The sequence below is a fragment of the Prinia subflava genome, chromosome 1 (assembly GCF_021018805.1).
Source record: "Prinia subflava isolate CZ2003 ecotype Zambia chromosome 1, Cam_Psub_1.2, whole genome shotgun sequence".
In the NCBI taxonomy this organism is placed as follows: Eukaryota; Metazoa; Chordata; class Aves; order Passeriformes; family Cisticolidae; genus Prinia; species Prinia subflava.
The window spans coordinates 107377947-107390241 of NC_086247.1; the positions used below are offsets into that span (position 1 = coordinate 107377947).

At 42.1% G+C, this 12295-nt stretch overlaps 1 protein-coding gene across 2 annotated transcripts in view; it reads right to left on the reverse strand.

Annotated features, from left to right (window-relative positions):
* The window catches only part of NPSR1 (neuropeptide S receptor 1), a 56875-nt gene extending 48877 nt beyond the window's left edge, over positions 1-7998 (reverse strand). For both annotated transcript variants that reach the window (XM_063406666.1, XM_063406657.1), the window contains exon 1: positions 7315-7998. In XM_063406666.1, coding sequence (XP_063262736.1) covers positions 7315-7461 — 147 coding nt within the window. In that variant the 5' untranslated portion in view covers positions 7462-7998. The remainder of the gene's footprint in view (positions 1-7314) is intronic.
* Between the last annotated feature and the right edge of the window lie 4297 nt (positions 7999-12295).

A 12295-nucleotide genomic window follows, 5' to 3' on the forward strand; every position in this document is an offset into this window, starting at 1 on the left:
CCAGATTCCTCCACAGCAGAAACCCTAGAGGAGGCTTCTGGAGTCTAAGTGCTGCCAACAATTATCTGGGGGAAGGGTGCAGAGAAGATGGAGCCAGATTCATCTCTGACGTGCACCATGAAAGGGCAAGGGTCCACAAACAAGGGATGCAACCTGGGACACCTTGGTAAGAAATTAGGAGAAAAGTGTGCTTCACAAGGGTGGTCAAGCACATGGGAATCCTGAGAGGCTGTGGGACTTCCATCCCTGGAGATATTCAGAACTTAAGCAGACACTGCCCTGAGGAATCTGGCATCATTTGGATTTGCTTTCAGGTGGTTGGTTCCTGCGACCTCCAGAAGTCCTCTACTTGTATTATTATGCACACAAGTATACATAAGACCTATTTCCTTATAGAATATTCTTAAAACTAAAAGGTACTTAAACAGTCATGATCAGATCAGTGCTTTGCACATGTTGCATATTAATTATTATATCACAGAGACATGAACAGCTAAGATCTTTCTGGGAATCTTTATGTAAATTAAAATTTGCTGTGCAAGTAAAGAATATGGGTGTAAAGGCTACTGGCATGGAAATGGCAAAAACATATTAGTCTTAGGAAAAAGGACTTCAAAAGTATAAGATAGCATTTTTCTTATATTCATTTCAAGTCCTAAGATGAAAAATTTCTGCCAGGTGTGACCAGCTTCAACTGTGGGCTTTCAGAAATGAAGTGTGATACCACTGAAGAAGTCATGACTCTGGTTATGCTTACCACCTACAAAATAAAGGTTTTTTAATACACAAAAAGAACAAACTTGGTTAAACTTCCAAGGAAACATCCATATTTCTTCCTGTGTTGAAACTTTCAACACAAGTTGGGTTGTGCAAAAGCCCCACAACCTAACAGCAATCTGCTTGAGGAAGAGCTGTAGGTGCATTGCGTATACTTTAATTGTAGACAACAGTTCTGACTGTCAAGAAGGAAAAAAAGTAAGGGGCACCAAACTTCTTACAAAAAGAGGCACAACAAACAGAATACTTGGGCTAGAAGCAAGCTTCACAGAGCAAATGCTTGTGACCTGAATGTGAAGATTCAGGTGATTAACTCATCTCCTAATGCTCAAGAAAAGAAAAGCAGAAAAAAATGTCTGAAAAGCTCTTGATTCCTTTGCTATAGGCCTTGACTCAGTAAGAAGGAAACATGCTCAAACAACTGGGAAGGTAACTGAAATCTTCAGCCTTAGCTGTCACAAGCAGCAAGTTGTACTCTGCACCCCTGTAACACAAATATGTTTCAAAAGAAGGTTCTCCATCCAGCAAGGCAAAACTGAGATGATGTTTCTACACAGAGTTCACACAAGATAATCCAGAAAATTTTGGAAAAACAATTTGACTGACACTTAAAAACCCAGGGAAAACTCATGTGAAGGTAAGAAAGACTGGAAGAAAACAAAGTTCAAAGCTAAGTTTTATATTTTGTCATTGAACATGCTTCCATTATGATTGATTTTGAGAGAAACATATTTGGGCAGGCAACAAGCCCTCTAGGAGTTAATTTTTTTTTAAATTAGTGTGGCCTGGAATGGAGCCTGATTCAAAGTGTATAAACAGCAGTTCAGCCCCAGGTTTGACTCTGGGACTGCTGTTCTCTCATTTAAATGCTACCAGTTGTTCCTGATAGCCCTGTGCAGAGGCTGCCTCACTGAGATGCTTTCTGACTGCTTGATTTATCCTCCCAGCCCAGGGATATGGAACATTCTGGCAAAGCTGGGATGCACTGCCACATTAAACCTTCACAACATATCACACGTGCTGGCAACAGTCACTTCCCAAGGAGTCCTTATTGTTGGAAAAGGCACACAGCTGGAAGGGACACGAGTTGATTTTTTCTGTTCTGTAAAACTTGAGAAGCAGTTCTGTACGAGCTTGTGTCAATAAGGTATTCCACTCATAGTCTGTAATGTTTTTGTGTTACATAGAGGAGAGATCTATAATATTTTCTTCCTTTTAGACTTAAGGAAACAGACAAGCTGAGAAAGTCTATTCACTACACCAGAACCATTTCTCACGGAAAGGGGCAGTTTTGTTATTAAGATTACTTTCTCATCTTTTTGAAATCTAGCAAAGCTGTATGGGTTTTATTTTTTTCTGAACCTCTGTTTTTTTAAAAAACCTATTCCTTAGCTCTGACTTCACCACCATGAGTGAGCAGGGTCCCTTTGGTGCACACAATCTAATGCATGCCGGTTGCAGTGATCTTTCCAACCTCAACAGCTGAACAAGCCCCCACTCTGCCCCAAAATTCTCCATAGGTGTGACGGTGACAGTCAGCAACATATGTGACTAATTCAGTTCTATCTCCAAGTAGTTTTTATATGTCATTCTGTTGTGATTTGGTACAAGACAGATAATAAATGCAGGCACTACTGCTCAGTTATTGCAGGAGGTTTTACTCATTGCACTCTAGGAAAATTCCACAGAATTAGACAGATACTCCTCATTGAAATGTCATCAGGAAACATAAGTTTTTAATGGTATACCTATCTATATTTTCTTGTAGAATATTTTCAATCTGGAAAGATATTATTAGGTCACTCACAGGTCCATCCATAATTTTATGGGTTTTGACAGTCCTATTTAAAACTCTGAGAGTTGTTTTTCTTAATCACTTAAAATGATTAATTATGCCTTATCGGTAAAATTAAAATATCTCAAAAAAGTTTAAAAATATACTTTCTAAGCATATTTATCTAGCAGAGGCAGACAGGTGTAAACCATCTGCATGTGTGGAGCACAGGAACAGTAGTGTGAGGGTTGCTAGTGCAGAACAGCCCAAATCATGGGCTCAGAGCTGCTCCCAGTTAGGCTGCCGTACTGCCAGATCACTTCTGTGTTCTGTTTAAGCTGCTGGACGAGGCCACCCTGGCCAAAAGCACTGCAGTAGCAGTTTCCCAAGGAGATCATCCTTAGCACAGCATCTCAGGAATAGCAACTGTCATTACAGCATATTGCAGAGGCTGTGTTCAGGAGTCCCTGACACCTTATTTGTGTAAACTTAATCCTCCTCCTCTCCCCCCACTGAAAGATAGCAAAGTTACCTCTGAATTATTTGATACGTCTATTTTCTAAAATGTGTGATTGCATTTGCAGACATTACTCCAGAAATTTGACAGCACCCATTATTATTTTCCTATTATGTATTCAATGATGAGGTGCTCTGTGATATTTGCTTGAAAATCAGAATGAGCAATAGCATAAGCAAATGCTTTTCATGAGATAGCGTGACTCCTACATTTGGATGAAAAGATAGGGACATCAGAGTGTGACTTCAGCAGTCTCTGAGAACACCTGGAGCTAAATCCATGTGACTGGATAGTCCTAGAAAACTTCTCGGCACATTGGTCCCCTCAGCTCTTTTACTGGTGATGGTAAACCCCGACCTTTGTAAGGAGCATTAGCTCCATGGATAAGCAGCCCATGTTCTTAGAGTTGTGCTAACTTGAGCTAGGTTGTGCTGTCCTGTTTAATATCTGAGCTACATGAGCTAAAACAGGCAGGTACACGGAATGCTACAATGAGGGGGGAGGACAGTCAAAGACATATGTTTAAAATAATTTGTGATGGTTTTGACAGGCACACAGTTCCTGCTGAGAGCTGTAACCCTTCAGTGTCACTGCCATGCTGATGGCACAGGGACCAGGGCCCATGGGGTCAGAGGCAGGGGCGTGTCAACATTTGGACCAGTGATTGGGGCTCCCACTTGGCAGGGGGCACACTGGGGTTCCCAACAACTTTGGATGTAAACAACAAAACCTTTGTGTCCCGCTGCACAGGTGAGGATTCTACACAGCAGGAAACAAAATGTACTACTTGATGGATCCCCAGCTCTGCTGGTAGGTAGGAAATTATGGTGAAAACACAGTCCCCCTGAGAAAACTTGCAGTGGCTGTTCCTTTCTCTTTTTGAGCACACCAACCTTTACTTTCCTGCATAAAAGCAGGGCATCTTCTTCCTCAGCAGAGCTCTTAAAACAGAGATGATCCCTACCCAATCTTTCCGAGGATAAACACATGCTACTACCATTGTGAAAGCTTCTGGGCTGTTTAGTTTAGTATCTGGCAGGAGGAGGTGCTTCCTCCAGTCCTGACAAAACCTCCCAAACCTTGCGCAAAATTGGGCCAAAGCTATTCTGAGATTCCAGCTTTTCTCCAGGCAGGTTTCTGGCTTTTACCTTGTCAGGTTTGCAGAGTTAAGAAGGTCATAAAGTAGAAGAAGGCTACAGGTTGATTTCTGCTCTTTCTGGTCTACTGTATTTGGCAGGTGCAGTTGATGCTTACTTAGAGCCCTTTTAGACATGGATTAAGCACACAAGGAGGAGACTGTAAAGGGATATAATGAACTTTGGGGGGCCAGAGCTGCAATTAATACCAATTTGCACATCTGTTCTGAATAAGGTGCTGAAACAGCCATCAGAATTCCTCGTAGTTTAAGACAGTAACCTACCTGGATGCTCCACAGAAAGGCACCCAGGAAGGAAGATGATCTGGGTTTTCAGGGACAATTCGCCATAACACAGCAGCAAGATCTGAATGGCAGTGGGAATTAGGTAGTGTCTTTTCCATGGGAAGCACCAGCTCATCTTGTTTGTTGAGTGGTGCATGAACTCACCCAGTCCTGCCCCAAAAGCTGCCATTCTATACACCAAGAGTCTGTCCAGTTAGCTCACACAGACCCAAATCAGACTTCATTAGCAAAGCTTTGGTGAGCAGGTGGTCCTTCTGTAGTAATGACTATCAGAAAAAAAATCTGCTTTCCTTTAAGTGGAGGAAATGCTCCCTTTTTGAGCTAAAATAAATCAACAAAATCCCCCCCAGCCTTTCGCCCAAAAAGACAACAAAAACGTGAACTGGTAAAACACTCTCTAATCTGAAACTGTGCAGGGTTTAGTTGTTCAGCAGAGGAACAGACAGAGGCTCAATGTTTTCTGAAAGAGAAACATTCAGAGCTCAGCCTTTAATAGGACTTAGAGCACTGAAATGCTCTAATGCACATTATTTTACTTTTGTCACGTTGCCACCACAGCATAACACAGACACTGCCTGGGGTGGCCACTGGCTGTCCTGCAGCTTGGGAGGAAAAGACACCAGCATATGCTCATGTGCTTTGAGGAGCATGTGAGATACCCTGGCAGCTGTCATTGGGTAAAATCATTAAAAAGTCATTAACATGGGGACGGGTGTCACTCCCTAGCCTCTGTTTATCAGTTTAGATCATGTTTTCCTATGACTGCTTTGATCAGGTTGGTTACACCTGCATTTTCCAAGCAGAAATAGCTTGTGTGCTCTGTCTGCACCCTGGCACGCAGAGGTCAGCTTGTGTAGTGACCACTCACCCACCCTGCCTTTACAGTCAGCCACAGGCGACAGTGTGCTTGAAAATCCAAACCCTATTTGTAACCTACATTTTGAACACTGAACTCTGCTTTTCAAATTCATTCATCCTGTTCCAAACTGAAACTTAAATTGTTTTAGCTGCTTAACAACAGCATTGTAAAGAGGAAGATGATCCTGCTTGCCTTGCTGAAGGAGGCAGCCACAACATAGGCAGAGGTGGTGGAGGACGGCCAGCTGAGTCAACAGGTATCGGCAGCACCTTCCACACAAGAGTTTTACAGAGTGCTGAAATTGCTGGCAGGGAGCCCTGTCTTCCCTGCACTGAAGTCATCAGAGCAGGTGCTCTCTCCTTCCTTTCCTACAGCTGCACCAGCTGTCACTCGTCTCTAGAGTCAAAATATTTCCATGCCTACCAACAGCTAGTAATTGATGTGAAATCAGTGAGTTTCCTTGCAAAGTTCATGCTACATGTGCCAGAGCCAGGCATCCGGCAGAGACTCAAGAGCAAGTCTAATGAGAAACACAGAATCCTTTCCTGTAGCAATGGATGAGCATGCATGACTATCCTTGGTTTCTTAATTATCATAATTTACTCAATCTCTCCTATTAACGAGCATTTTTCTGCCTGGGGACTTTCTGATCATGGAATTAATTGTCACTTTTACCATTATAAAATACTGCTCCCATGACATTGTTCAGATTTACAGTCCTAACTTGGAAAAGAAGACAGGAGATAAAGAGAAAGATGTTAAAATATTTTTCTTGTCTCTTCTGATTTTTTTTCAAGAGCATTTTAGAAGTCTAATATGGAGAGGAGAAAAAAAAGGAATAAAAAATAATTTTCACCCTTGAAATCCTAGGAAGGAAGTACTACCTTAGCTGTTATAAGCAGCATGTTGAAAGAGACCCTCATTAACTAAGACTAACACTATGGATCATCTCTTTCTGTATCAGGGCTGGGAACCTGCTGTATTCCACTGATTCCACTAGCATTATGTCAGGGAACTACCAATCTCACAGACACAAAAATTGCTTCTGACTATGTCCCCTTTTACCTCAGATGTCAATTGATATAAATGCCTGTATCTTTCCAGCTGAAATTGATCTCTTTGGTGCCGAGCTCCAGAAGGAATGGCAGGGTGCTCCCAGTCAGACTTTTCAAAGACTTGAACTTGCACCACACACCATAAGAGTAAAGAGACACGTGGCATTGAGAACAAAATTAAGCAGTAGCAACAGGCATAGAAACCTGAAGGAAACAAGAACTTCAGAACTTCTCTAATCTTTTCCCTACATTCACATATTGCTAGGGTGATGTTTAGTTTTGGAGATGACTGAATACACTTCCCATTCAATTCAGCAGCATTCACTACTGAATGACTCATCTGATGCATTCTTAATAACAGATTTCAAGAGACACTGCAACCCCCACTCAACTTACTAACAAACAAACAAACAAACCAGCAAGCAAGCAAACTAATTAGAACATGTCCCTCATGATTAAAAAACCCCAAACAACAAAAACCCCCTTTCACTTTGTGTACGATGTTTGTTACGGCTGGAAAGTTGAAAAGAAATCCCCTATGTCAAGATGATGCCTCTAAGAAATTACTTTAAAAAAAGTGTTAAGAATAACACAAGCTTTTGCCTAAAGATGCATGTATAATTACAATACCTCTACAAAAAAACAGCACTGTCCTCTCTTGGAAGGGGATAGAGTTAGCCAAGACATGTAAATCTAAAGTCCAATTTCTGCATGTATTTTGCTTTTCAGTAAATGACCCACACATGCTGTCAGCTGGCTTTGCAGGGAAAAAACCCCACCAATATCTGGAAAAAAACGTTCAACAGTCTTAGCTGCCTCCTCACACAGGTGCTGAAAATGCTCTAAAGCTGCAAGCATTTGAGAAAAGTAATGCATGCCTTAAAGAAATACCTTAAAAGAATAGTAAAAGGATCCCCACTCCTCTTCTGACACCACTTCTGTGAAAGTCACCGTTTCAGTGTGGGTGACAAGGGTCAGATCCAGACAGCCGGTGCCTCCCTGGGAGCTGCTGCTGGCTTCTGTGGAGTTGACCTCCATCACTGGATATTGATTAAGTTGTCCAGGCTCTTGTTTCACTAAGAGTTAATGCAGCCAGGCTTCTCCCGTAAAAGCGCAGCACAAAACCAGCTTCTCACTGGCTACCAGAGGTGTCGGGCTTCAGTGCAGCTGAGTGATAAGGGAAAAAAAAAAAAAAAAAAAGCCAAGCTGGCATTCCTTTGAGCTTTCCTTTGTTACAACTCTGACGACAGCTCTATCCACATGCTCTATCCAACAGCAACAGCTAGTATCAAAGTCAGCACACATGGACCCAGCCATGTGCTCTGTCGACTCTGGATTGCCTTGCACCCCAAGCTGTTAGCTCTGGAGACAGGCACACCTGGAGAAGCATGGAGCTCCTCCCTGCACTAAGCCCAGGTGCCTGGGTATTCCACTCAGCAGCGTCGCTTACTTACTTTAGCCAAGCTCACTATGATTTTGATTACCTTTGGTCTCATGGTATATCCATAAACAAGAACCAACACGCTCTCCCATATTAACAAAACCCTATTAAGTTTGTAGGCTTAAGGTATCACAATTTCCCTGTCAATATCTGCCTGACTTCATGAATAAACCTCTCCCTCACCTTGCAAAGAGCTGGACTGTGCTGCACTCCCAGAAAGGCACTGCTTTTTTCGCTGTATGGAAAAGCTGTCTGGAGAGGCACAGCTCCTAGATACTTAGAGGTTCAAGGCTCTTCAGAACAAGGTAATCAATTATCTCTCTATTCACAGATTTTCTGGGCACCGATCCCACATGCCCTCTGTTCATTTAGATGTTTTTACCCATCTCCAGTGGCATCACCCCAGCTGCACACCAAGGTGACAGATGAGAGTGCACTCACCTTCCCTGACCAGAGCTCAAAGGCACTTGTAAACAGAGCACTTGTCCTGCTTTGTGAAGCAGCACTTGATGCGTTTCACACTCAGTTCAATCTCCCCTTACCTGCTCATGACAAAACCCAGCCCTGTGTTTATGGAGGCACAGATGTCCATGGATGAGCTCAGGCATTATTAAACTCCTCTATCCTGCTAGCACAGCACACCTTCTCCAGAGGTGCTGGAGCAGGGGTCTCCATAACCTGCCCACATTGACATGGACAACGATCTTGGAACTGTGCCCATCCCTGCCCACATGAGCAGCAAGGGCGGGGTCTCCTAAAGGGAGACTAAAGGGCCCTCCAGCTCCCAGGGCCTGTATTAGCAGGGGAAATTCAGGGAAATCCAGGGAAATTCAGGTCCAAATTTTGACTCCTAACCCTCCCAAGTTAGGACATGCCTGGATCTAGGGCTTTGGACCAGGCTGTTCTAGAGACTGCAGAAACCTCTGAGTGTCTGAGCAATTTTCAGACTCTCCAGAAGATGCTGGAGTCATCAGAGTCATTTAGAGGAGAGAATCAGTCTAGACCAACACAGATAATCAGTGCCAGTCACGATGCAATCAACTCTGACTAACATGCACCAGTGATCAATATTTAACAGTGACAAATGATTCATGGGTTGAAACACGAAACAGATGAAAAAAAATATTATAAAGAAAAAAGGTAAAAAGAAACATTATAGAACCACAATATTTGCATGAAAACTGCTGGGGAAATGCTCATTTATATATTACATAAAAGAAAGGGGAAATATTTTTGCATTTTTATCTGACTGCTTGTACAGGTTGACTTTGAAACTCCGTTAAGAAGTATTTAGGTAGTATCTAAGCTTCTTGAAACATTTTATCATTATTTCTCCTCTTCTTCCTTCCTCATATCTTTCTTTTTCATATTTACAGAATTCTCTTAGCCAGAGTTAAAATTTATTACACTGGAATTTTGGGTTTGGTGGGTTTTTTGCACTTTCATTCCTACAGAGCTGTCAAGCTCAAGCATATTACAGGCACTGAGAGGCTTTTCAGTATCTACACCACACGCCTACTTTCTCTAAGTAGTGCTCATGGTGCTGCAGAAGGTTATACCAAGACCTGCTCTAGCACTCTCCAGTCTACACAGGGCTAATTCAGGTTTTCCATCACTATTAGCTTTTCTGCCTGTGTGTATTTCTCAGTTACTGTCATTGCCATGTTTTGTTGAAGGCTGCTTTTGTCAAAATGCTGTTTGGCCACAGAACTTGAAGCCATGAGTTGTCCATGACACCACATCTAGAATTAAGCTAGTTCTCTAGAACAAAATATTTTGTTTTTAAACCACTACAAGTCATTACAACTCCTTGAGATTTGGTGTTCAGATTTTTTTCCCTACCTCACTCACCATGGTGAGATTAAGCAAATTCTGATATGAATGGCAAAATAAAATACTTTTATGATTGAATCTCAAAAGCTTACAAAAGGCAAGATCAGAGCCTAGAAACTCCTTTGTGCTGAAGGAATAGCTGATAGATTACAGTAACTCACTTTGGTTTTTTCCTTCAGTTGGGACCTTGAAAATTCTCTGAGAACTTTCAATGTTTTAAGAGATTGAGACAGTTTTACAGGGAGAGAAATTCAGTCTTCTCTCTGCTTTCATATAAAATGCTGTCCAATTATTATTGTAAGACAGTTTTTTATCTAATGTATAATAAAAAATACTTCCTCCTTCTTAACCTTTAGAGTGGTTTTCTTTAAAAAAAAATCACTGTGCTGTAGCACTGCACCACAGCATGCTTCATAAGTTGGAAAGATATTGAAAAAATCCATATGCAATAAGAATGGGTTATTTCAAAGAAGAATAGAGAGAACTTGCTTTAGAGGCCTTTTCATTTGCCATTCCCTTTATCACAGTCTCAGAAGTTACACACATTTAGTTTTCTTCAATAAAACCTTGAACCAAAGGAGCAGAAACCTGAGAGCATAAGTGGTTCCACTGAAAGGTAAAGAGAGTATTCTGTGGTTGCTGTGTGCAACAAAACTGATATCCTCCATGTGCAGAAACATGGGGGCAGATGTGCATTGCCTATCCTTTATCTCCCCACAGTGGCATGGCATTCCTGACTGAAAAGAAGAGAAAACCCTGTGCAACTGCAGAAAGTGAAACCAGGAGATTGATGTGATGATGTGATATGATTGTGATGTGATTGTGATGTGATGTGATGTGATGTGATGTGATGTGATGTGATGTGATGTGATGTGATGTGATGTGATGTGGCAGATGTAGGTAGGTAACTATGGAAAGAAAAGGTTAAAAAATGGAAAAAACAAAAGGCAGTGAATCGAAGTTTTTAAAGATCAGGTACAAAAACTCTGGTCTTTCCTGCACAACAGCTGTGAAATGCAATAGGTGGAGATGGGTCATTTTGTACACCAAACTGTGGATGCTCCGCGGCAGGCAGAGGTGCCATCGCAGGGGATGTTACTCTCCAAATCTAATCAGCTGTGGGAGGAGGGACTATGCAGGAATATCTGGTTCCTCCTATGCTATCCATTTCTGTATCTTGACTTCCCTGGCAGAAACAGTTTTGTGGCAGTGTTTTCGTGCTGATGTTGATAACCTGCCAAAAGTCAGCTAATTTAAATATTCTAATGTGTCTAATTGTTAAAAAGATTAGGCACATCTGAAATGGGCAAAAAAAAGGTGTGCTCGGGCGTATATTATTTTTTACTGAGACTTTATGGTAGATTTCTTTTTGTTGTATTTAGGCATCATTCAGAAAAAATTGAAAAAATATTTGGGTTTTGCTCTGTAGAGCTTTGGAACCCTGGAGTAGTTGGGCGTAATCATATTAAATGCAAAGAACAAATAATGGTATAAGACTTAGGAAGAAAGAGAATGAGATATTTCTTACTTCTAAAAGAGCAGCAAATTAATTGCTTTCCTGTAAAAAACATGCTTATTCAAGTATTTATATGCCAGCTTTGGAAGAGAAAGTTTAGCCTGCTCTTCCCAATGCACAGCTCTTCTCCCCACAAGTGGAACATCTGGGGCATTTCAGAGGGACTCGGCTGCTGGCTCTGGCAGCACAGCACCACTTTACAGCTGTGTGCCCTCATCCCTGCTGCACAGGAGAGCAGAACTGACACACTGGTGACACAATTCCTGTTGTCTGTCAGAAACTCATTCTCCTTTGACTCACCAAGCTGCTAAGCAAGTGCGTTGGCTTCCTTCAGCACCATTCTTCCAGAGGGATGTAGACCTGGGCATCACTGGTAGGCAATGCCCACTTGATTCCCTCAAATCTGGAACCAAAAATGTCTTCATGTGGTCCCTGTGCCTGGGATGTGGCTGGGAAGGGATGCCCATGTTTCTGGACCCTTAGAGGTCACTGCTGTGTGTGAAACAGAGGGCTTCACATATGTGCCGTACTTAGGGTGCAAGTATTCCACCACACACTTGCACTCACATTTATACAATTTCTGAGCCCCTCCAGGTGGAGATGACATCAAATTTCTAAATCTTCAAGACTTGAAATAGCAATGATCTTTTTTTCTTGACAGAAACTCCTAATATCCATTCTCCACCCTCCTGAATTAAGTGGCTGTAACTAGGCTTTAAAAATTTGGGAATCAAAGTAAGGTTTTAACCTCCTCCCAAGCATTTAATTTCAGGATCTGCATCCCAAAGCAGGACCTGGCAGCAACATACTGACACTGCCAGACTTGGCCATTCCCAGGATGCTCTCTGTGAGGTGTGAATATCAGCAACACTCTGCAGTGACCCCGGGGTTGTGACTCTGTCACATCTGCCCTGTATGGATCACCTTGGGCCACAGGGCAAATCAACACCACACTGCATTCCCTGCATCCCCAGATTTACTGGTTCTGGAGTTAGAGGCTAGCAACTACAGCTGAAAAGCTGTTCCCTTTGATGGAAAAATTTGAGTTTGATTTTCATCCAGAATCTGAATAAACTTAATTT